This window comes from Equus quagga, chromosome 15 (genome assembly GCF_021613505.1).
Source record: "Equus quagga isolate Etosha38 chromosome 15, UCLA_HA_Equagga_1.0, whole genome shotgun sequence".
Lineage (NCBI taxonomy): Eukaryota > Metazoa > Chordata > Mammalia > Perissodactyla > Equidae > Equus > Equus quagga.
The window spans coordinates 3,359,513-3,386,520 of NC_060281.1; the positions used below are offsets into that span (position 1 = coordinate 3,359,513).

Consider the following 27,008-nt stretch of genomic DNA (forward strand, 5'->3'; position numbering starts at 1 on the left):
CCTTGGCTCCATTTATGAAGCACTTTACTAAAATCATTTCATTAATTGCTTATTGGACGGGTTTATTTATGGCTATAGGACAAAAGTGTGACTTCAGAAGCCCACAGAGCCTGCTGTTTCTGGACGGCGAGCATCAGTTGGGTTTGGTGCATCACCCCACTTTACCTGTGGCGTTCAGTGGGCACTGATTGAACGCTAAGTCGCCCGCTGGGGTCCTTTTCCACACCATGGACATCACATAATCCTCCGGGCATATTTCATAAGGCGCTGTAATTTAAAACAGAGGGACTTGAATGCCAGCAGTGTTTATTTTCTTAAATCTTGGCAATAAACAGGCCTTAAATGCATCTCTCTAACTGTAGAGCTCTTTCATTTTCTCTAAAGTACATTGTTTCCTGAAATGTTAGAAATGTCTTCATAAACAAAAACCACTAGGTTCCATTTCATTATCTACAAAATCTTCACAGAAATGTCCTTTCTTTTGGAAACGCTTACTGTGTAGGCTTTTTAAAAAAGTCATTTGGATTTGCCTATAAATTGAACATTACATTCAAGCATATAAATAAAAAATCTTTCCAATATTCATAATGTTTTGGGATGTTATACAATAAAATGATTTCCAATAAGCTGAAAGCCATATTAAAATTGTTGACTGTAAGTATTAAGAGTAAATAAATATAAAGGGCAAAAATATATAGCTTTTCATTTTCTCATACAAGAGCACTTATATCAATCATACTCCACCATATAAAAATAAACTGATCTTATCTTAGCGCCTTATTATTTTCAAAAGCTCAATTTAATTACTGAGGGAAGAAAGTTAAAGGGAATTTCAAGAAGAACAGATGTATACCAGAAATATTTTAATGGAAAGCCAAAGAACTCTTGAAAGAATGAGGTTTATCTAGACTGTGTTAAATCTGACAGCTTGCTCCTAGAAAGAACATACTACTCCTCCTCTCGACACACTTCCTGCTGGGCTCGTCACACAGCACGGGAGCATTCTTTCTCCATCTCATTCCGTGCCCTTTACAGAATCATCCACGCCTTATTTTTTCCTTAAGTTAAATGTTTTCCTTAGATAATTTCAAACATATTAATAACAGTAATCAGAGTCAGTCCTTATTAAGATCCTCACATGCATGGACTCATTTAATCTTCCCCAACAACTTTACGAGGTAGAGACTATTAGTTCCATTTACCAAATGGGAAAAGGCACAGAGAGGTGAATTAATCTTTTCCCCCCGAATCCAAACATTCTTTGTATTCTGTGTTGGATCCAGAGGAGAAACTAAGTATAGGAGTGGAGGGTTGGGGGAGGAGTCCCCTTTCCAGGGTGCCGTACCCTTCTCCCCTTAGGGGCTAAGCCATGACCTCCTGCCCCTTCAACACCCCCACCCCCTCGGGCTGTTACAGGAGGCAGGAGGGCTGAGGTTGGGAGGCCCCTTCCTGGGACCCAAGAGCTGGTTTTGCTGCTGAGTCTGACCTGAGAGCGGCAGTGATGAATAGGAGTGGAGTCATAATAAATCAAAAATATAAAATAATAAAAAATAAAATTCATCACCAAAAAATGGTACAACTCAAGTGAGGCTGGGGGCAGCCTCTGCTGGGCTCCCTCTTCCAATATGACAAGAACAGAAGCAGTGGAGAAATAAATTAAGAAATGCCACAGCCACTACCAGCCAAGCACCTGCAGCCACCCACCTCCACACTGGCCATGGAGATTGGCAAATTGGGAGCCACTCTTCTGTTTTGTCTGTCCCCCACCCCACAAAGAGCAGACGCTCCCTGCCCTGCAACCCCATCCAGCCTCCTGCCAGGTGGCTGTGGAGGCCCAGGGAAGTGTTTCCTGAGAGGAGGGTGACAGCGTCAGGAAGAAAGGGCAGAGCTCAGAGACAAGACAGTGGTGGGGAGCCACTGCTGTGGAGCAAGGTGGTACCCAAACGAATGCCAAAGAAGGGGAGATGGTGGGAAAGACGGAAAGTTGGGAAGTATTGGAGCCACAGTAAGAATGCCATCAGTGGCCATCGAAGCTTCTGATTCCACACTCTCACTTGGCAGTACTGCAGTCAAGCCTCGACACACGGCCTCTCCCTCCAGTTACGCATGGTAACACAGCTGTTCTCTGCTTCAGATGTCTTTCTTGGACTTGAGACTGGTATCTCCAACTGCTCAGTGTCATTTTTACTGGCTGTTCCAAGAAGATCTCAAGGTCAATCTGCCTACACTTCAGATCCCACCATTTTTCTCCATAATGCCACTCTTTTCCTCTCCTATATTCCCTGGTAATGGCACCTCCAACCTTGTACCCAGGGCTAACACCGTCAGCTTCATCTTCTACTCACCCTTCTCTTCCTCTTAACCTTCGAGGGTTCTACCCCCACCACTTACCCAGACACCCATCCTGTGCCATTTGAATTAGGGAACAACCTCATTGGTTCATTTATGCATTTACCCAACTAACATGTGCTGGGCCCTGTTCTAGGGAAAACCAATAGTGCAGGGGAGAAGCACTCTCTGCTTCATGGAGCTTTAAGTCAAAGGGAAGAAGCGGGGGTCAAACAACTAAACACACCATTACTTGAGGACAATTATGATAAGCTGCAAACAGGAAGTACTGGGGGCTGTTTGAGTATAAAAGCTGAAGAACCAAAGAAGGCTCCCTGGAGGAAGGGACGCTTCCTTGAGACTGGCTGTGGGAGAGGCAGTAGGCACTCCAGGCGGAGAGAAGAGCATGTGCAAAGGCTGGAAAGCAGGGAAGATCTTGGGGCATCATGGCCAGCGTTGCTGGAGGGAAAAGAGTCAAGAGGAATGCAGAGTAAGGGCTGGAGAGACAGGTCAGATTAGCTCTTAAAGCCTTTCCGCGGTTCTCCAGTACCGACAGGATGAAGATAGCTGAGCTCAGTGTAATTACAGAGCCCTTCCAGCCAGCCCCAAGCTCGCGTGCGTTCCAAGGACCATTCCTACTTATTCTCCTGTGCATCAGCTACACGGAATGAACTGCCATCCTCCAAACATTCCACACCAATGCACACTTGCCCAACTTTGCAAAAACTACACCCTCTATTTAAAACGCTCTCCTTTTTCCTTGGTTTTTGGTAAAATTCCTATTTATCTTTAAAACGCATCTTAAATGGTGTGTTCCCTGGGAAGCCTTCTTTAACACCTCTTCTCACAGTGGGTTGAATGCATTTGGTTATACGTGTGAGTCTCTTCATTTCCCATGTTTTGCCCATTAGTGGACTAACCACGTTTTACTTTATTCCTCTTTAATCTGCTGTAATGAACTGCCATGGTGTCTAGCACACAGCTGGTGTGTTAAGTAAATCCCTTTCACTGAGGAAACAACACGATAGACCAGCACTGCACAATGGCATCTTCCACGGTGATGGAAGCTCTGTGTCCATTGTCCAATATGGCAGCCACGAGTCAAACATGGCTATTGAGTGTTTGAAATGTGGCTAGGGAGACTGAGAACTGAAGTTTAAATTTCACTTAATTTTAATTAATGTAAACTTAAATTTTAATAGTACCATGTCTGACAATACTGTAATAGAAAAGTATGTTTTTGTAAATGTCAACCAAAACTAGTACAGAATATGAAAAAAAGGAAAATTATAGTATATGTTAAAACTCACAAAATGCAATATGCATGATTTATTACATAATTGGATTCTATATAAAACTGTTTTTAATAGTTGCTTAATTTTAGTCTATTTATAATAAAGACTTAGCAGTAATTAACGTAACATTACTAACACACTTGATTATTCTCTGTTTCATCTACAAATCCAGCTTCTGTCCGGTATCTGCCTCATTTACTCTTCATTGTAATCTTTCACTTTTACTGCACTTGTACTTCTTTTCGGTTTTCAAACTCAAATTTTCTTCCGTTCCACGGAAGAAATTTTGAAATACATTTCCTCAAACTTGTCGCTAGAGCTTTCCGTTGCATTTTCTGATTAAGTTTTGACATCAGCCAGTGAAGAAGTAATTTGCACCCTGGATCTCTTCATTTCCCCGGGGTGGTTTCAGAAAGCTTTTCACACCTGTCGTTATTCTGCCCGCAGGTGTGAACGCCCATCCCTGCGCCCCGCCCACGGCGCGGTCGGAAAGCGGGTCATGGCGAGCGTCCACCACTAGATGGCGCGGGTGGGCCACAGGGGGAGACGTTTGGGGCCGCAGCAGAAACCCCCGAGGCGGAATCAGGGTGGGCCAGCAGGAACTCAGCTCGGTTTGGGAGCAGGGGTCGGTGCTTGGTTTTTTAAAATTATAGTGCCTGGGAAAAAAATAAAATGTCTTCTCGTGTAAGGACGACGTTTGGTGATTAACCTGGCCTCGGTGACCAGGCCCTCGGTCTGGCCGCTCCCTCAGCCCCCACCCCTCCACTGTCACTGCCCCTCCTCCGCACAGCGGCCCCACAGCCTCTCCAGCATCCCGGGAAGGCTCCACCCAGGAAGCTTGTGCCCTTGTGCTTTCCGCCCTTCCACTTCTGCTCCCCGAGGGTCCACGCCGCTCACGACTGCGCGGCCTTCTCAGGGAGTCCCTGATTACCTGCAAAGGTCCCCACACCTTCCTCTGCTTTACTGTCCCCCCAACACCTGTCACCTGATAACTTCTGCATATTTGTCTAGCTTCCTTATTATTTTTATGCCTCCTGCCAGAATGTGAGCACCACGAAGACGATGACTTTTCTGTTTTGTTTCACTCTTAGAGCACATGGCACTTACAAGTCTAGTAAGTGACAGGTAGAGGCCTACAGGCACAAACATAGACTTTTGACCAGAAATTAGCAAAAAAAATTACTCTCAAAAGATCTCTTTTTCCATTAGCCCGGGACTTAAGATGACAGAGAATGAGAATGACTCTGCAAAGTACTGAGGACTCTGTGTGTGTGCATGTGAGAGTGTGTGTGTGTATTAAGCAGACTGGCAGTAGGTAGTAATGTTCATTCAGAAACAGTAAGACAGAGAGGTTAGCTATGATAGTTTTCCTAAAAATCAGCCAAAATGGGTGTCCAGGGTACCAGGTGTTGACAAAAATTGACCCTATGTGGCTGTGTCTAACCTGGTAAGAGTCCATGAGACCCTGTTCAGAATCTCCCAATGTGATCTGCATACATCCTAACAGGTTAAGGAGGACGCTGATTAAATAGCTCTCTTTTTTCCAACCACAGCACTCAATTATTAATTCCCATTTACCCAGTGACAATCACTATGGTCTGCCTCAACTAGACCCCCCAAAAATCACAGTAATTTATTAAACCTCGAGAGGTCAACAAGCTTTGCTCTCTCCACTGTAGATTCATGAAGCCTTGCATTCACTGTGCTTCTTGCAGACAGAATAAACACGATAAGAAAGGAGGATGACAGGGGATCACAGATTAAAGGTGCAAATTGGTCCTGCATTTTCAGCTTTTTAGTAGTAATGTCAAATCCCACAGCTGCTCTAAATATCTCATCAAAGGTGACCTGGCATTCTTTGAAGATTATATCTTAAAAAAAAAAAATTAGTTCAGAAAATAAGTCTATTTGTGCTCATGCCAAAAGCAAAACAGCCTGGATATTTAAATAAAAACTTATCTTCTTCCATCTTAGGTTTATGAACTCCCCAGCGGTGGGGAACTTTCTGGGCTCTTCTCAGTGCACTGTAAGTTCTTTCATTCTACATACACTTCCTGAGCACCCATAATGTCCCAGTCACCTTGTTACATACTGCGCATCAAATGATGAACAAGGATAGTCAGAGTCTCTCAGCCCCCAAGGTGGTGAAGGAGACAGTATCTGGAGACATGACAATACGGCAGGACGGCCACTGTGATCTGAGAGGTCCTGGCTGCTCGGGGAGTACTGCAGGGGACAGATGTCAGTGGAGGACTTCCAGAAGGGTGTCCAAGTCAAGGAGCACAGGAGAAGCAGGAGACAGCCAATGAGGAAGGGAAAAGCGTGCCTCGGGAGCCACACGTGGGAAGAGCCAGGGGACTAGGAGATCCTGGTACACTCAAGAAATTGGGGACATTTCAGAATGGCCAGAGTGTTAAGTTGGGGACGAGCAGAGGTGGGTAAGTATGTGTGTGGCGGCGAGTGATGGAAGCTGAGGTAAACTAGGAGTCCCAATGTAAGGGCAAGGGACATTTATGATAACGTTTTGAACGCTATACCTGCAGTTCAGAGAATGGATGGAAGGAAAGTGAGATGAAGGCAGGGAGGCAGGGAGCATCTAAGGGGTGTAACTGGGGAGGCGGGTGGAGTCACGGGAAGTGGCAATGGGCAGTGGGCGGATTCAAAACCTACTTAGCAGGCGGGATAGGCCCAGCTCCGTGGCTGGATGTAGGATGAGAGGAAGAGAGAAATAAAAGATGAAGCTGACGTTTCCAGGGAGAATGGCTGATGTCTATACCCTGAGTTAAGCACACGAGGAGGAGGTGGCTTGGGGGAGAAGATGCTGAAAATAGTTTCGAGTTTGAGATACCTGAGCACATCTCGGTATTATCGAAAAGTTGGTTGGGGTATGGAAGCACAGCTTGGGAGAGAAACATAAACTAGCAACAGAGATTTGTGTTACCTTTTTTTTCTTTTTAATGCTATCTATGTGTATTTTGTAAATTAGAAAATACATAATTAGCTCAGGCCACTCTGTGCTCAAAATAAAAACATATTATTGTGCAGCAACATGAAGGACTCTTCGTTTTTATGCCTTAGCAAAATGAACAGCAAGTCTGTTCATCAGCTGAAAGACCCACTGTTTGCCATCAGTAGTGCAAAGATATAAAAACCCATTTGTAAGACAGGACTGTACTTGAAGTCATAAGTATGTAGTTAGCATGCTCCCTTAAAACAAGGTAGCAATTACCTAGTGATTAGCTGTTCATCTGTCTATTCAAACTGATTTTCTGTCTCTTAAAAATAGCAAAAATTATACAGGGCTTAAATCAATTTGATGTGGAAAATTAGTTTTCACCTCTTATGCTAGAATTTCAGCATTAAAGGGAAATTGATTCTAAACTGTAGAGCAGGCATACAGGAAAAAAAAATAGAAAATAGAAAAACTTGCACTACGCATGACCCCACATTTCAGATTTCACTTGCTGGCAATTCATTAATTCCTGTGTTTTGGGAAGTCCCTGTGCTGGGGGCTGCAGACGTAAATGAGATGGATCTGGTCTCTGTGCTCACACAGCTCACAGCTCTCCTGTCAGTGGGGGAACCTGCTCATGGGAGGAATCTGTGGTGCTGCTAAGGTCTCAGGGAAAAGAAGGCTCTTTCTGAAATGTGTTTCCTAGCAGCATTCCTCGCAGAGAAAATGGCTTTTCTCAGTGTCAAGTTGAAAGAACCACCATTACGACAGCAAGATTTACCGACCACTATGAGTTAGGCGGTCTTCTAAGTGCATCACATATAGTAATGTGTCTATTTCTCATCCTAACCCTATGTGGTGCATGCAGATATGATCCCCATCTTAAACCTGAAGAAGCCAAGGCAGAGAGACATCACTGAGCGAGGGGGTGGTGGGCCTGTCAATCAAACAGCTCCCTCAGTCCATTCTCAGAGAATGTTACACCATCGCTCAGCATCTGTGGAAGTGGTAAACAAGGGAGTCATATATTTTGCAAAAATTCATCTGGAAGTCTTCAAGTCAGCAAACTCCAAACTTTAAATTAACTAGCAAACAATGTGCACTGCAGGTTGCCTGTCTGAGTACTTGGTCTAGACAGTGTTTTATGAAACACACCCTCCAAAATTCTGAATTCTGATTTTTTTAATTCTATATTTCAACTTAGCCGAGAAGGTCACTCTACTTCCAACCTGTTAACAAAGTTAATAATAATAAAAAAGATAGCTAACTTTCATTGTGAGGAATAACTCTAAGTAACTATTTACTAACTTTTAGTGAGACAAAGTGTTATGTTGGGGTATGCTTGAGGTTCGTGCTCGAGAATTGGGCTTACCTGCCTTTTTGCATTATCTTAGGAACTGCCGAGGATCGCAATGCTTCATTGCCTTCTCCAGGTCATGGCACATGGAGAAACGACAACATCTGGAGATGCCTAGAGTAACGGGCAGGGCTAGTCCAGGCTGGAGGCCACAGCCACAGCCTCCTGTGTCCCAGCTGCAGGGCCTCCCTATTGGGGCACACCTGGGACCACTTCTAGCCTGACAGGTGGCCACAAGAGAGACCGCCTTGAGGAGCTTTGGCCTAAAGGAAAAAGCTTGACTGAGATTTGGGGAAATTGAATAACTTGCTACAGAAACGTACATATTTTTCTTACCTCCAACATCTCAATGATTTATTTCTAAAGAAGGAAGGATCATGTCACAAATTGTAACTACAAAATGAAAATAGTGTATGTGCTAAAAATGTCCATTAAATTCTACTTAAGTAAACTAAGAGCATTTTGAAAGAGTAAAAGAAGATTCTAAGATGTAAGGTGTTACTACCATAGTCATTCTGAAACTTTTATTCACATGCATTTATACAAGTGATTTCATTAATCCAGTTATAGCCTTTAGGATAATGAAAAAAACATTCCAAAGAGCATGTATCTAATAACCTCCTCCGTTCCACGAGGATCAACGCAGAGTAGAGGATGTGGAGGCTGAAAATAGATAACTCATCTGTAAAGAGCCAGAAATTCAGCTAAGAGCTGTGGTAGCAATACAGAATAAGAGAAGCACAAAGCAAATTTCCAGGGGTTCAAAGAAGAAAGAACACCCCAGTGACTGTGGGAGAAAGAAGAATGGTTAAGGGAGGAGACAGCTGTCTTGGACTGGTCCCAAGGTGCTCCCATGTCAGCAGGTGAAGGTGGACGGGATGGGACACCAGGAGACCAGGTGAATGACAGCGCAGGGAACGGAGTAAGGAGAGAATATGTGCCTCCTTCTGGGGACCAGACCCTGGAGCTGTTTGATTGTTTTATATGTGTACATATAAATAAGTGGAGGGGATAACCTTGGAAAGCTGACGAGCTGATGCGTGGTACCTTACGAGAATCAAAAGGATCCCAGTACGCGCTGAATTGCACAAGTAACGAGAAGCCATGGGAGTTTTTTTGGGCAAGTGAGTCACATGACTAAGGCCATGCAAAGAGAAGGACAATCAGATGAACCTGTGAGGACAAGATTAGAAAATGTGGTTGTTGCAATGATACGTGTAATGGATAAAGAGAACCTAGACTGCTATTTAATAATTCTAAGTAGCTATGGTAGTTTCTCATTTCATCCTTGAAACGATCCCTTGCAGCACATATTATTATCCCCGTTTACATATGAGGACACTGAGGCCCAAAGACAAACTTGGTTTGACTCCACTCCAGGCTCTTTATGCCGCTAGTAGGTGGTGGCCAGGGGAAGAGAAAGCAGGACCACCGAGAAAAGACTTGATGGAGGTGGGATCCATCACCAGGAAAGAGATTGCTGAGGAGGAGAAATTACTGCAGATGACAGGAAGGATTGGGTATGGGAGACAGAAGCTCTCCTGGTGACAGAGTCTGATTTGATACCCTAGTTGGAAAGGTCTGTCTGGCATTTGCAAGGGGTGTGGCATAAAGATGCAGATTTATGGGCACTCCTCACACAGGTGCTGGATAAAGACACAGAGATAGCAACCAAAGAGCGCAGGGGCAGGATCTTAGGCTTATTCACAAGTCAGGATCCACGGGAGAGGGAAATCAGTGGGGGTGAGAAATGTCAAGGACTAATATTCAGGTTTAGCGTCTTGGTACACAATGAACCCAAAAAGGAGTTCTACTAATTGCATTAATTTTAATTTTGTTAATTTAAAAATAATTAAGTAGTTCCTAAAATACGTATACTTTTACCATAAAAACAACATGGGATGAAAGGAAGAAATAAAAAATAGTCAAAAGTGCTGCTTAAATTTTCTATTTCAGTTTGAGAATGATCAGCGTGTTGCCAACTATTTCTAAATTGGACAAGGTACGGTAATACAAGATTACAACAAATTGCTTCTTTAGTTTCTGCTAAGGCAGAAGCTGTGAGAGTTTTCTCCAAGTCTCATCTGATGAACAATCTGATAAAACAAATCAGGATGGTGATTATCTCCATGGCAACAGGTTTAAATAACAGGCAGACAGTACTATCTGGTATACACACTGAGTGTCTTAGACCCCAGTAGTTCTTCCTTAATTCTGCCTAAAAATTTAGCTGATTTGTTGCAGAAATGTTGACTGGAGCAGGTAATAAAACCCACGCTTTTCAGGAGCATGGATGCTTCCTTAGAGATTTATTAAGCAACAGGTGATCTCTCTCACTTATGCAGTATCTTCAAGTTCTAATCTATTTCCCTACTTTTTAGAATGTATCTGAGGTGACTTGGCAAGAACAAATAGAATATTTGAGATGAAAGAAGTCAATACCTAGTGCCACCTACTGTCAACACTGAACTCAGTGATTGGTTTTAGGTGAACAACCGGTGCAAACACTTGGGTGTGACATTATTTGCTATGTCCAAAAATATTCAGTGAAAACACTTGCCCTAATCTTTTGAAACTGAATAGGTAATAATATAATTTCTTTCAGGGTGCATACATAACATCTTATAGCAGAAAATAATAGAAATTCTAATGGAATAGGAGCTTTGTAAAAGTTCTATGAGTGATTAACTTTGTGGTTTGGAACTAAAAAGGCGAAGCAGGTGCCAACTTGTACACAAATATTTCCCTATGGAGAAGAATGCTTTTTTGTTCTCTTTAGAAAAAATATGTAAATTTTATACTCACATATTTGGGTTTCTAATAATGATTACATTTGGCCTTAAAATGCAGTGGTCCACACAATTTAGAAGTCTGACTTATTAACTTGTGTGTCTCTAACAAAGACAAAATGTTTGTACCGATAGTCATCAACTCACCACTCTTCCAACTGGGAACTGAGGAGAAACTAAGTCAATGTGAGCTAAGACGTCATCCTCCTCCCTGACACCCCCTGCCCCAAAATATTATATGCTCGTGTGTGTCTACAGCAGCTAGCAGCCCTGGAGGACAAGAGGCAGTGAAAATGTACTCCTGCTCAGGGAGACGGTTGCTGGGGGTGGCAGGACTATAGATGGGTATCCTGGCCGTGCGTGGCCGTACATCACACATGCTCAAGTGAGACCCAACTTGTTTCTCCTGCTCTCCTTGGAACAGGAACAATGGGGATTGGAGAACGGAGAGCTGGATGAGGACTAACCCGTCCTTCTTTGTCCACACGACTAGTTAATAGCCCTATTTTCTTTAAATGACTGCTGTAAAGAGATCTTATTTTGACTGACACATGAGTTGGCGAGGGAGACTCTAAATGGATTGTCTGTGTTTTCACTATTAACTGATTTCAGAAACAATCCCTCGTTATTAATGAAGTAGTATAAATAAAATAAAATTTTGCAGTCTCGTTAGGAGATATCTCAACTTTCATCAGTGGAGCTGAGGCAGAGGACTGTTTTCCATTTCTTTGTTAACTTTATCATCTTATTTGTATTTACTTACTTATTTTTACTATAGGCCAGTGCCTGCAGGGTCACGTGCAGACCAGATGACTAAAGGGCGCACAGCATCATCCATGTCACCTAGGAGCTGGCTGGATATGCAGACTCTCAGGCCCATCCTAGACCTACTGAATCAGGATCTCTGGGGGTTGGGCTCAGGAACCTGTGTTTTAACAAGCTCTCTGGGTGCTTCTTATGTCTCCTACAGTGTGAGAAGCACAGCTTTGCACAACAAGGAGAGGCACTCAAAGAAGACAAGAGTGCAAAGGAAGCAAGCTTGTGATTCTTTGTTCCTACTAAAGCCACGTTAAAAGAAAATTACTTGGAAAACAAATGAAAGTCTCTCTTGGTCCCCTGAGAAGAGAGCATCTTACATAGCTAAGGAACAGCCACACCTATGGGGGAGGGCTGCGGTCACCATACTGCAGGGCGCCAAAGTCTAACACACATGCATTCATGTTCAAGCCAAGTTTAGGATGGCCAACGTCACTGCGGACCTCCTTTGGTTCGAATGTTTAGAGGTAAGTTCACCAATAATTGCTGCATCTCTGGTGTAAGCTGCTCTTACTATGCACATTTATGATGTGGGTACCTTACTTCACAGGATTTTCTCAGCACATGCAACCTGCAGGCTTCACTCACCATTTGCAGATAAGGCAATTCACTCCAAGAAAGACATTTTATGTACAAGTTAAGTTTAACATCTACCTGTGAATGGTAGGTTCCAACTTAGCAGTTAATGACTAAAGAGTAATGGATCCCAGAAGTGGAGCTATAGGAACAGCAAGCCCCTCCCTGGGAACAGAGCAAGGAGGTCCCCAGGAAGCATGCAAGGTCACAGACCAATCCACTAGTAACATCTGCTTTCTGGATGATATTAACCAGGGAAACATTGCAAAACAAACAAAAGATACTAAAAATAGAATGTTTTCACATGCTAGCAACATAACAAAATCAGAAGAGCTATTGCCTGTCTCCTATTTTAACCCTCAAACCCCAGGGGTGTGCAATGAGATTGAGATCAATGAAATCCTTATTTGGGGAGTTTGATCAGTTTAAAAATTAAGCAATTTAATTATCCCTCCGGTAGCTACTCTATATCTCAACTAGCAGCATTTTTTTAAATATAATTTTTCATCCCTCTAAATCTCTATTTTTGGTAGATGATATTCTTTGTAATGCTTTTATTTTATCTATTTTCCCGTAAAGGAATGTCCTCATCTTGATGGGAAAATATTTTTTTTATTTTCCATTTTTAGTAGACATCTTCACAGCTTTTGATTAAATCCAGATGATTAATCATTATTTTCATTAATTATCCAGACAAATTTGTGCGAATATTACATTTCTCCTTCCTAACAACAGAGGATCTCTTGGCAAACTTGATTAATTTGTTTTGCATCTAAATTAAGTGAAGCATAAAAATAAATACTAGTTGTTTCCAGCAATCTGAAGAAAAATCAAGAATGAACAGTATTAAAAATATTACTAGAAATAAACATATTGTTTTAAAAGAAACACTTGTTCAGGCTTTCTAATTGACAAAAAGAGAAAAAAAAAGCCTCAGTATTAAGATAATTCGAGTTTTCTCCATTTATATCGTTAATGTGTAAATTTGGAGCAATATAATGGTTGAAATTAGGAACTATGCTCCTGATCATGGAAGTAACATACACTGACCACAGAGGGGCAACTGAACAGAGTTGTAATGTGATTACATAAACCAGGTCCACTACAGAAAACTGAGTGATTTATAAATCCTGTTGTCTTGATAAAATAATTTGGGGTTGATATGACTGCACATTGAAAAATTAAAGGATAAATATAAATCTTCCTTTATTTTCATACTCTACAGAGTATCAAAGGCATATCTGAAATTAATAGTCATATACAATTTTTGATGGATAACGCAGTTTGTATAAAGGTACCAGATTGAGATATATTCAAAAGCTTGGTACATATATTTATTCTTTTACACCTACATAAGCACAAATTTATAAATTAGCTGACTCAAAAATTCATTTTAATTTGAAAATGTTACTTATATACTTGGAAGTGATTTGCAGTTCTTTTCAGGTCATATTATTGAAAACTGTAAAATAAAACTGTTAAGGTTAATACTAAAAAATACACAGTACAATATAAAAAGTTTTACAGAGTTGTGTGATCATTTTCATCCCGCTTTAAATCAAGAAAGCCAGCAAACAAACCTAGCAAATAAGCAATAAACCCCTCCTGTAAACAGATATGTGAAATGTTCTCCAAACAGCAGGTGGCAATCTTTGTAAGGCTGATTGCAGCAGCCCCGTCTTACCTCTACACACACTCAGGAAAGACAGTTCAGAAGGACCGGTTAAGAATCTTGGTATGCTCAGGCTGGTTTAGGTAACTTCAAATATTAAAAGGGTCTTATTTAATCATGCCTAGTGTTCTAATGAGATTTCTCTCTGGGCAAAGTAAATGTTTTAGTTTGATGCTTCTTAATTCTCATGCAGCACAGGAGGAACGTCAGAGTGCTGATGAATACAAGTATCCTTCTCGAAGACATCCAGCCTGCTGGTTCCTGCTTATCGTTCTGAATTCATATGGCCTTAAGAATTAACAAAACTAATTTTAGACCTTTTTAAGCTCTGAAAAAAATCTCCTGACATTTTCTTACTCTTAGAGTCCAGTTTCTGTTGGTATTCTCAGTGCTGGACTGTGACAAGTCTTTAGAATTCTAACTATGGAGAAATACGAAGTTGTGACCCCTAGAAATCTCTTAAAATACTTTGTTTTTCTAAATTGAAGTAGTCATGTTAGAGACAGAAACCCATGGCTTTCTGAACTGAAATGAGACCTCCAACAGCTGCACTGCCCGCACCCACTGGAACCAGATGCCAGAGGGATTGGCGAGCTTGCCCACCGAGAGTCACCAGCCGTGACAGGACTCTAACTGGGTCCTCACACTTCAGCACTTTCCTCCATACCCAGCTGTGAAATTTTAAAATTCCCTCCGATAACCTTTTCTAGCACATTTATAGCAGTTTTGCATATGATATCATCCCGAAATCCTAATTTTCACTTATTTGTTGAGTCCTCAGTATGTCAATAATATTTTATGGAATGTACACACAATTAGGAAGGAATCTTTGTTCTAAATGATCTTTTAAAATATAAGATTTATAATCTGGGCAATTTCCGACCTTTCGTTTTTTTCTATGCCTTATATGTAAAATCATTTAATGCAGCAGCACTTCCATTCCTTCACTCCTAATTAAGCCCTTCTGCTTTCATTTTTAAATGTGTTCCTCACAGGAATTTCCTTTTACAGTGGAAATGGGGCAAGGACAAGTAAACGGGGCTGTCCGCGGTCATGCATCAAGATGGATTAACAGCAGAATTTGCAAGCGTTCAAGTTTCGACAGCCTCTTCTTATTTTCTCGCTTAGCTACCTAACACTTATGTCTTGATATTTCTGCTGCAAATAATCTAAGGCAACTTGCTTTGTGTTCTTCATTTTCACGAAAATAGTGAAAAAAATAGTACTGCTACCTAATTTAAACGATATCTAGCCTTGTTACTGTTCAGTATGGCTACCTTGGTATTATCATATTTTTCAATGTCATTTTGCAGCAAATATTTTAAAAACCCACAGAAGCAACGGTCTATGATGCATAACCAGAGGCAGCCCTCTACACTGTAGAAACTAGTAAATTGCCACTTTTCTTTCAATTGAGGACGTACTGCCCTTAACCAATGACAATATTTTGAATTTTTATTTTGGGGGGAAATAGACCATTTGCATCGGGGTCATCTCAGGTCATTCTCACCAGGACAGCGCTGTTCGCTGCATCGCCTCACTTCCTCGCCGGATCCATCACACTGCTGGCCGGTTATCGCCGCTCCCTGACACGTCCTCGTTCGCCTTTCCCAGCCGCCGTCACAGGACTTGGAACAGCCGCTCCAATGACCCCACTGATTCCACTGACCATTGGCTGGAAGAAACGTGTCACGGTCAGTGGCAGCCGTCTACTGCAACTGCTTTAGGAATTTTAAAATCTGAGGACCATTACTGTCTGCTCCATTTTTATAAATCTACCACCATGAACACACCTTTTTCAAATATATGACCTCCTGGTCAAGTATACAGCATTGAGAGTAACAGAAGTTTATGTAAGTTTATCAGACTCTTCAAATGGACACTGAACCTTACATGTAAAAAATATAAGTTCAGTGCTGAACTTCATCAGCTTAAGGGGTATTAAATCTAAGAGTCTCCTGACTTTTGTTGCTTTGTTGATGTGACATACAGCAGAATGAACACTGCTACATCGGCTTCATTGGTCAGAAACATATAATTATCTGATTTGTCTACGACCGTCCGGCACAGTTCTGTCCCATTTTACAAAGGGCAGGCACCCTGTAAAGGCAGCCGGGGGCCCTACCTGTGCACTCAGGGTTGGAGCACTCCCTGCTCTCCGCCCATGGCCCTCTGCACTCGGAGCCCCCGTGAGCGGCTGCGGTGCACTGCCGGCTTCTCTGCTGGGTCCCGTTCGAGCAGGTCACCGAGCACTGGCTCCAGGAACTCCACTCCTGCCACTGTCCATCGACTGCCCAACAGAGAGAGAGATGCATGAGCAGATCTTGCAGGAGAGAAGGCTGCACAGAAAGTGCAGGGGAACACTAACCTTGAGGACGAGTCCCGGCCAAGAGACTCTGAATGAACACCATGGGAGGCACATTGCCATCAGAGTTTATTATTATCCCTAAACTACCATTACCTTATTTTCTCACTTCTATTTCCTTTCATGTATCCAGTATCCGCCCCCCTTGCTTTTTCTTTTTTTTTGGAAGAAGATTCGCCCTGAGATAACATCCCTGCCCATCTTCCTCTACTTTATATGTGGGGTGCTGCCACAGCATGGCTTGATGAGTCTGGCCTAGGATCCGAACTGGTGACCCCTGGGCTGCTGAAGGAGAGTGCACGAATTTAACCACTATGTCATTGGGCCAGCCCCTCTAGTATCTCTTTTGATTCATTTGTTTCTTCAAAAACATTTATTGATCACTTAAAAAAGCAAGACCTTGGGCTAGGAGAGAGGTGCGGGGAGCAGTGTACAAAGTGAATACTGACCAATAACTCACAGAGCTCCTATGTAGAGAAAGAACCCCTGGAATGAATTAAATCCTTAATCACATGCAAAATAAATTAACTATACAGCACTGCTGTGAAGGATAATTTCAAGATGCGATGAGACAAGAGCTCTGTCTTGACTCTGGGGAGTCTTCCTTGACAAAGTGAGGTTTCAGGCAAGCCTTGAAGGATAATGAGGAAATACTTGCCTGAGGGTATGGTCCATGAAGATGCACAGAGGTCCCTGGCATAAGAAACATGGGCATTTCCAGGAAGTGAATGAAGGCCACTGTGAATGGAATCCAGAGAGCCAGACAAAAGAGCTATACCAGAGGAGGTTGGAAAAAAGGCAGAGGACAGACTTTGCATACTTTTTTGTCAACTCTGCTAAGGATTTGGCTATTATTCTGAGATCATTAGGAAGCCACTGAAGGATTTAAATGGGCTTCTATGATAAGATCTAGTGCAGAGTGGAGGAAGAATTATGGGAGAGCGTGGAAGGGTCTACGCTAGGAGGGTGAGACAGAGCAGATGACGGAGGGCCTTGGAAAGACTAGAGAGCGCCCAGGGAGGGATGGTGAGAGGCTCTCCCGAAGGAAGCGGAGAGAGGATCCAGATGACCCCCAGGTGCCTGGTGACTGAGACTCCATCTAGATGGTTGAACTTGCCTTTGGGACTTTCAACTTGAGAGTGATTTAGTTATTCACTCACTCAAACGATTTTTGACAATCTATTAGTTATCAGACTAATAAACTCAGTTCTTAGTTACGAGACTAATATGATATAGGTGTTATGAGAGAGACAGAAATAAAAGAATATGAATCCAAACCCCAGAAACTTATAACTTAGAAAAGAATTACATTATGCAGCAAATAAGAAAAGAAAAGGTTAAAACAATAACACCTTAGCATGGCACATGAAGGCTTTCAGAGAACAGATCTCGTCTACTTGGGGATAATTATGTTAGACTAGTAGCGTGCGATCTGGGTATTTAGACAAAAGAGGCAGCATTCACAAAGGCAGAATCCCATAAGCCGCAAAATGCAAGTGAGCAAAGGAATCAGGCAAAAATAGTTCCGTAAATTAGAATGTTTGAACTAGCACGTAAGTGTTATAAATCACTAGGATATGACTGTCTCCTTGTTCCAGTATCATTTCCTGGTTCTTAGTCAATTTCATTACAGTGAAAGAGAATTCACCAGAAATCCAGAGTTCCAACATGAGCTGATGTTGCTGTGAAAACCCGTCCACACAGACGAGGAAGCCCGGCAGAACACGAGTGAGTACTTTCAACCTAATTTCAGGGCTTGCAGGTTGCTATTAAAAAGAAGCTTGTTTAATAGGTATCTAGCTGTACTTAATAAACCCTTTGTGAGATTAAAAATCACAAAATGCCAATTTAATCATCCCATTCATGTAATTTTAGCATCTCACTTTATTAAAAGTACCTGATACAATCTTATTGGCTAGTAGTCCATTTGCCCGACAAAAAAGAAAAGTCTAGCGAATCAATAGGACGTTATAAATGATCCATTTCCTCTCTATTTTGGCTTTAAAGATGAGTGTGTTTTTCATTTCAGACTTTTGCTTTTCAAAGATAACACTTATTGCGCTTGTGTTATGAACTCTCAGTATTGTAAGCCTCTGAGAAAGGTTTAAAAAATAAGATTCATGACTGCACCTTACCATCTAGTTGGCAAAAGAATGTTCAGTCATTCAAATTATTGAGAACACTCAGAAAGCAACACATAAACAGAGACGAATTGGGTGCTGCAGACCTCATGCAGGGCTGACTGACTACAAGAGAGGAACATGTGAAGTTCTCAGGAATTCTGGCTAGAGGAAAGCTTTTAGTATTTTTTTTTACGAATGTGATAGTTACACTCACTGGCAAAGAGAAGATAAGTCCTTCCAGCTAAGAAGAAGTGGAGTCAGTAGTGAGCAAGTCAAATGTGGAAATTAGAGAGAGGAAACTTTGCGGGGGGGGTGGGGGGGGGGTTGTATTATCAATGAGGAATGAGAGATGACCTTGCTGAAAAGAGATTAAGAAGAATAAGAAGATTTGTGACGTGTTTTGCTCTTTAGGCTTTTCCTAAAAGAGGACTTTGTATCTCCATTAGTAAAAAAATTTTAGACATTTTAAATTCATATATTCACAAGATTAGTTCTGTCCATGTATACACTGGCTGAAGTTCAAGAATGAGTTAGGGGCCAGACACGCCACGTGGTTAGGTTCGCACGCTCTGCTTTGGCGGCCCAGGATTTCGCCGTTCAGATCCTGGGCGCAGACATGGCACCGCTCATTAGGCCACGTTGAGGCAGCGTCCCACGTGCCACAACTAGAAAGACCCACAACTAAAATATACAACTATGTACTGGGGGGATTTAGGGAGAAAAGCAGAAAAAAAAAGGAAGATTGGCAACAGTGGTTAGCTCAGGTGCCAATCTTTAAAAAAGAATGAGTTAATAGCACACATTTGAGGGAAATTTTGAGCTTCAACACTACCATTAACATCAACAAAATATGCATTTTAGATAGGAAGAGTTTTGTTTATAAAGTCAGTTACAGAAAAGAAATAAGGAAATTGAAAATATGTCAAGCGGACGTTTTTTTGTTTTTGTTTTTTCTTCATCTCCCCAAAGGCCCTCAGTACATAGTTGTATATTCTAGTTGTGAGTGCCTCTGGCTCTGCTATGTGGGACACCGCCTCAGCATGGCCTCATGATGCCATGTCTGCACCCAGGATAGGAAGCAGTGAAACCCTGGGCTGCCAAAGCAGAGCACGAGAACTTAACCACTCGGCCACTGGGCCGGCCCCCAAGTGGACATTTTTGATGTTTTATTTTATACTGAGAACTAGAAATTCCTTTTACTGAACATTAACTGAACCATTATGAAAGAACTGACTTGACAAAGTAACTGATTGGATAGTTAAAAAAAAAAAAAGAGGAAAACCCAGTATTCCTTTCCTGTGTCAAAGTTACCGGAAAGATGGAAAGTTGAGAAGTTAGAAAGAGAAGGATATATGAATTTAATTGAAAACATCAGATAACAGACATTACAATTAGATGAAAGAATTTCTTTTAGTGCCAAATGTGAGACATTATTTTTTATTTTAGGTTTTTTTTTCAGTTTGATATCCTAAAATTTAGCCAATATTTTTCAGTTTGATATCCTAAAATTGGCCAAGTGCTTAAAGTTCCACATGCTCTGCTTTAGTGGCCTGGGTTCGCAGGTTCAGATCCTGGGAGAGGACCTACTCCACCCATCAGCCATGCTGTGGCAGCATCCCCCATACAAAGCAGAGGAAGATTGGCATGGATGTTAGCTCAGGACTAATCTCCCTCAGCAAAAAAAAAAAAAAATCATTAACTGTGTTCTTTTTAGGGATATCAGCCCCAAGACCTTTCAGGAAATGATTGTGTCATTTTACTGAATGGGAAAAACGGAGGATTGGAAAGTTTTTGGATATGTGCATTATATTTCAGGGATAAATGTTGAGATATTTAAAAATGAAAACGACTTATCATATGATCTATCCAGCACTTCTGCTTTATAAACGGTCATCTAGGTACCACAAGAAGTGAAGGAACTGCTCTGTCCTTCGTATCGGATGCCTGACAGGCAACCCAAAGTGGTGATGAAGCTGCTTCTCCTTCAGCCCGCATTCGGGTTTGCTTTCTGCCAGGGTGAGCATCGAGGTGACAGAGGCCACCTTCACCTCTGCCTACCCTCACTCGCCCCTGAGTGCAGCCGTCATTGTAAGAGATGCCGCCCAGAGTCATCGCAAACCCACAAATTTGAGAATACCGCCAAGCTTTCTTTCTAAAACTGTGTTCCTATTGAAAGCTGATTAACATCCAGTCACTCTGTCAGAAAAATATTCCCCAATAATTTTGGAAAATGTAAACCCTCTGAAACTCTTCTTGGAATCTCATAATGCACCTGTAAAAAGACTCACAGAGACTCTACCCTGTGACTGCCATCATTCTACTAGACTCTGGGAAACCTGTGGTGACAAAGATGAACCAAGCTCTGCTCTCACAGAACATACAGTCTGAGGGGCTGTGGTGGAGACAGAGGAATAAGAGTTTCCGTTCTAAGTGTTATGAAGAAAATGTGACATAAGAGGATGGGTGCTCAGCCACACCGCTCAGAGGAGACCACAGCAGAGCTGAGTCCTGAGTCCCACAAGAGCCAGAGACGTGGAGATCTGTGGGAAACTCTACCCAAGTCCAAAGTCTTGAGGTCGAGAAGGCTTTGTGTATGCGAGGACAGAGAAAAGGCTGGGCTGTGGCATCATGGAAAGGGGAAGTGGCAGGAGCTGATTCGGAGGGTGCGCAGAAACCAGATCCTGTGGGACCCATGGGCCCTGGGACCAAGTTAGATGAGAAGCACGAGAGGACGTTCCAGCAGGGAAGGGCTGTGCTGTAATTTAACACTAAATTTTGCAGTTGTGTGTAGAGTGGATTTTACCAGGGCAAGAACGGGTTTGGGGAGATGTTAGGGGACTCCAGTGCAGCCCAGACAGAGGGCACAGTGGCTCAGATAATGGTGGCATCAGTGGAGACAGAAAGAAGTGGACAAATTTGCGACATTTTCTGCATGTAGAGCTGACAGGTTAGTGGTGGGATATGGAAAAATAGAGAATCAGAGTTGACTTTTAGGCTTTTGGCTTACTGAAATGGGTGAATGCTGGAGCTGTTTACTGATCTGGGTTAGACTAGGGTTCAGATAGGTCGGGGGTCTATGGCCCCAAAACCAATTGCCTATTCTGAACATGTTAAATTCACGATGCCATTACAGACGTAGTGCAAGGAGTCTTACATTGAATACTTTTTGTTTAACACTGTGCCTCCCAGATTCGTTTGCAATGTAATCATCTCTCCCCTCTTTCCTTTTTGCCCTTCCATGGAACACCGCATGGAAAACATGGCATTAGAGTCCATCATTTCTTCTATAATACACAGCCAGGTTAAGAATCTTTCTTAGGCTTTTTTAATTTCTCCTCATTTCCATCATAAGCATTTGCAGTTGGATTTTTTTAGTGTTATCTTTCAATTTAAAAACTCCAGATGCCTATTAACTTCTGAACCATCCTACAAAGGTGACTAAGAATAGAGAACAGTAAGGCTGTGTTTTAAACGCTGGGAGAATGCTGAGCGATCAGCCTCTCTTACCATCATATAATGTGCTTCCTTACACAACCACGTCACACGGGGGACAGCTAAAGTTTCGCTTCAGCAACGTGACACATTACCAGATTTTCTTGACCCAGAAGAATTAAAATTGCAAAGACTAAATGGCTAGTTCCTGGAGTTTACTTTGTTATGTGGACTTCCTCCTGCCACACACGCAGAGTTGCAATTGTGTTCACCTGGAAGAACAGCCTGTCTCCTAGGTAGAGGGGCCAAATTAAATTCGATGATACATTTTAATGAAAATACTGCGTTTTAGTCTACTTTCACAAATAGATGTGGCAATACAGAACAGACTGGATAACAGTAACCACAAGTTAGATGACGTACCCATCCATAAAGTCCTGAATGTTTTGAGTAATAGAATTATCATTTCAGCAACTGTCCTGGGCTGATTATCGCTGATTGATTAAGCTATCTGTAGGAAGGAGCTGGGAGGAGAATCCTGGCCCCTGGCTTTGAGGCCATCTGATTTAGTGATGGCAAAGTTGGAGAGTTCAGGTTTTTATTGAGTTGGGAGCTATCCAGGGAGCTGGAAAGATCTTTTGGGGATACACGACTAAAATGTAAGAGGACCAACCCTTTGCTTTGGGTACACTCTGGAGAGCATAAACCTATGTTTCCCATTTGTCATTTTAAAATAAGTTACAAAAGGGGAAAAATCAAAATGAAATACCATTAAAAAAATTAGAACTAAAAGTAGAAGCTAGTTATCATGGTAAGGCTAAGAAGAATTTTAAAAAGTTCGTATCTTAAGACAAAGTTTAAATGAGAAAAAAATCTTAAATAGTAAAAGAAAATCAGCCAGGAGTAATCAAGACACAATTAACTTTTTAACTTTTAAGCTAAACAATGAAGGATGACCAGAGCAAGGCTAAAAATCTGAAATGACACAAAATGAATATAATTGCCATACAATAGACTAGAAGATTAAGAAGATAAAATGCTAATTAATTAAAGAATAGGTTAATGAGGCAGTATTTGAGTTTCAATTATAACATCCTCATGCAGAGACAACCAGGGACCTCTGAACCAAGGTCAGGCAAATGTTTAGCATCTTCCCACTTACTGTCCTCACCTGGAGGGCCCCCTGCAGAGAGACCACGAGCAGGTCACCCTCTCACAGATGCTGAGGAATCAAAATTTTGGGTCCACAGGAGACTGAGCCTCTTGCTCTAGAAAACAGAGATGTTCGGGTCGAGCTGTTTTCCTGAGGACCTACCCTTGGGTGATTCTTCCTTTCTTCTTAGGGGTTCTAAGAGTTTGCAAATACCTGCAAACTACACCTGACAGGATCTCTCCAGGAAGGTTCTGGGTTCACAGGAATACATTTCTCAAGTGCAGGACTGACCGGGGTGACACAGCTCCATCCCACAGACCGACAGGAGCCCTCAGGTATGTCCTTCCTAGTTCAAACCTGGCAGAAGAAGTGCTCTGAGTCTATGATAAAGGCTGTCCACAAGAAACGGAGCTCAAAAACCATCAGGATATCCTGAGTTTATTTCACCTACTGCTTCCAAAGTAATATTATTACTTTTAAAGTAATATTCTCACATAAATCATGATAAATATCCTCCATTTTATATTGTTTTATACTTTTCAAGATTCTCCCACCTAATTTTAATCATATAACAATCCTGGGATATAGCAGGGTAATGAATACCGGCTCCATTTCATAAACGAGAAAAGTGAGGCTAGAGAAGATGAATAAGTTGACCAAGTAAATATTTATAGTTAAGGATTGAGACTGAACCTTAATCCATGTCCTGTGAATTCCAGACCAATGTGTCACCCACTGAAGCATATAATTAAATGCATTTACTGTTCATACTTCAGTATATAAATGAAAATGTATTTGTCAATAGTTCTTTCATTTATTTTAGTCTTCGCTGTCACTCAATTCTTATTTATCCCTATCCTCTATATTATCTGTACTTTACTACATAAATTATATCAGAATGAGAATTGTCAAAACTGAAAGAAAGAGGACCAAACTTGAATTATTAGTTCCTACTAACAGAGGGAAAAAATTATTACTATAAAGTAAAATACTGTAAAGCTTGAGGCTTTGAACTAAGAACTTAAACTTTTATTTTCCCTTAAGAATTTAATGTTGGAGAAGACTATATCAACTTTATTTGGGGGATATACATCCATATAATTTTAAGGGAGGGCCTACCTAGAAAACGTAAACATTCCATGATGTCTGACACTTTTCTCCATTTGAATATTAATAAAAATTAAAACCATTATAAACGCAAGCATCTAAAGTGATTGATTCACCCTAGAGGAGGCGTCACCATCAAGGTAACATCCAGGAACTGGTCTGACACTTACAGTTAGCCCTCAGTGCTGTCAGCAGCTTGCTTGGTGCTCACAGCTAGGCTGTGTGAGTTTCTGTTGGACCTAAAGCCATCACAGAGAACATTATCATCAGACAAGCTACTCTGATACTATGATAAAGTGAGATAAAACAAGGCCACTTCAGAGACAAAGACAAGGTCACAGTGGAACCCACAATGTTCCAAACGTTCTCTCTCTCAGCTAATATGATTGACAACCTCTTCTTTACCAAGCACGGCCAGTCTTCCCTCCTCCTAGATAATTTATTAAGATACCCAATCATAGAATATTCCCCCTTCCTGACAGTATCAAATCCAGAGCAAAGCCCCACTTCCTTAAACCTTCCTTGATCACCAACCCAAGCCCAAACCCTTACTAAGTCTAACACTCTCTTACTGAGATGCCCCACAGTTCCCTATGTTGATTTTCTCTCATGCCAAGAGTAACAAACCCAGCCTATTCAACTACAAGTGTTATCCTGATGGACACTTACAGGAGGGCATTGACGTAATAATATCACTAACACGCATACGTCATTTGCTATTTGCCATGTTCTCTCCCTTACAGCATCTCACATGGTCCTCTCAGAGTCCTATGAAGTGGGTATTACTACTGTACCCATTTTATAGATGAAGAAACTAAGGATCAGAGGAGCAATGCAGATATTAAACAGTGATATCTAAAGTTAAACATATGTGTTCTCTTGTGAAAGTCCAAGACCCTTCCACTACACCACATCAATGCATTATTAAATAGACCCAGAAAATGTCCTATAAAAATTCTCAGATGAGTACTGGAAATTTGGATATATGCATGTCAAGGAAATCCATTCAATAGTAATTTATTGGATGCTACCAGGTACAAAGTTGCATGGAGAGATAAAGAGGAAATGGAAGAGAATTTCCTTGTCCTCAAATATATCAGTTAATACTATTATGAACTTGATGCTCATTTAGTGACTGCAGTGAAAATTCAGAGAAAACAGAAAACATAGGTTGGACTGCCAGAAGTTGTAAGTTTGGTGAGAAAAGAGAAACAGATCACAAAGACCATTGAACACATACACACATACTCACGCCCTTCCATAATATCACACTAAATTACTAAGATAGATGAGAAAAGGAGGACAATGGGGTCACATTATGTTTATGAGTCATTGAATGAATCGGAGTGAATTCCTTCTGTTGCTCTATACCTCCGGCCCACGTCTCCCCACCAGCCCAGTCCTTGCTCTCAGACATGGTACACAAATTAGTAACAATAACTCAAACTAGGAGATACCACATCAACACTTTCCTGTCTTCTCTCCTTATATGGATCCCAGGCAGATGCTTACCCTCACCTCAAAAGAAGTGGGAGAAAGTTGGACTTCGACTAAGGAAAGTACCTGATAAAAATAGGATGTCATCTACTTAGAAGGTGATATGAAAATTTGCATGTCTGACTGGGCAAGGGAAACAAAAGAAAAAATGAACAAATGGGACTACATCAAACTAAAAAGCTTCTGCACAGCAAAGGAAACCATCAACAAAACGAAAAGACAACCTAACAATTGGGAGAAGATATTTGCAAACCATATATCAGATAAGGGGTTAATATCCGAAATATACAAAGAACTCATACAGCTCAACAACAAAAAAACCAACAACCCAATTAAAAAATGGGCAAAAGATATGAACACAGATTTCTCCAAAGAAGATATACTGCTGGCCAACAGGCACATGAAAAGATGCTCAGCATCATTAGCTATCAGGGAAATGCAAATCAAAACTACAATAAGATATCATCTCACTCTGGTCAGAATGGCTATAATTAACAAGACAGGAAACAACAAGTATTGGAGAGGATGGGGAGAGAGGGGAACCCTCGTACACTGCTGGTGGCAGTGCAAACTGGTGCAGCCACTATGGAAAACAGTATGGAGTATCCTCAGAAAATTAAGAATAGATCTACCGTATGATCCAGCTATTCCACTGCTGGGTATTTATCCAAAGAACTTGAAAACACAAATGCATAAAGATACATGCACCCCTATGTTCACTGCAGCATTATACACAATAGCCAAGACCTGGAAGCAACCAAGGTGCCCATTAAGGGACGAATGGATAAAGAAGATGTGGTATACATACACAATGGAATACTACTCAGCCATAAGAAACGATGAAATCTGGCCATTTGTGACAACATGGATGGACCTTGAGAGTATTATACTAAGTGAAATAAGTCAGAGGGAGAAAGTCAAATACCGTATGATCTCACTCATAAGTAGAAGATAAAACCGACAAACAAACGCATAGCAAGATTGGAGACTGGATTGGTGGTTACCATTGGGAAAGGGGGGAGGGGGAGGCAAAAGGGGTGATTAGGCTCACTTGTGAGGTGATGGACTATAATTAGTTTTTGGGTGGTGAACAAGATGTAATCTACGCAGAATTCGAAATATATTACGATGTACATCTGAAGGCTATATAATGCTATAATCCAATGTTACTGCAATAAAAAAATTTGCATAAGGAAAGCATATTTCACTATTTGATGTGAACAATACACAGCATCTACATCATTATAGAGGTTACAGGTGTTTCTTAAAAGCAGGATGCTGGGAGCCAGGCCCGGTGGCCTAGTGGTTAAATTCAGCATGCTCCCTTACTTCACTGGCCCAGGTTCAGTTCCTGGGCACAGATCTATACTGCTCTGTTAGTGGCCATGCTATGCTGCTGACCCACATATTGAAAAAAAACACAGAGGAAGATTAGCACAGATGTTAACCCAGGGCAAATCTTCCTCAGCAGGAAAAAAAAAAAAAAAGGGTGCTGGAACGCTGTTCTGAAATGATCTCACACTCAGATGTCACTGCCCATTATTG

General features: G+C 41.6%; 1 protein-coding gene across 5 annotated transcripts in view; it reads right to left on the reverse strand.

The window, feature by feature from the left end:
- The window catches only part of ADGRB3 (adhesion G protein-coupled receptor B3), a 643,872-nt gene that overhangs the window by 349,934 nt on the left and 266,930 nt on the right, over nucleotides 1-27,008 (reverse strand). For all 5 annotated transcript variants that reach the window (XM_046638989.1, XM_046638988.1, XM_046638987.1 and 2 more), the window contains 3 exons: nucleotides 15,912-16,076; nucleotides 15,297-15,461; nucleotides 166-267 (listed from right to left, as the gene is read on the reverse strand). In XM_046638989.1, the coding sequence (XP_046494945.1) occupies nucleotides 166-267; nucleotides 15,297-15,461; nucleotides 15,912-16,076 (432 nt within the window). The remainder of the gene's footprint in view (nucleotides 1-165; nucleotides 268-15,296; nucleotides 15,462-15,911; nucleotides 16,077-27,008) is intronic.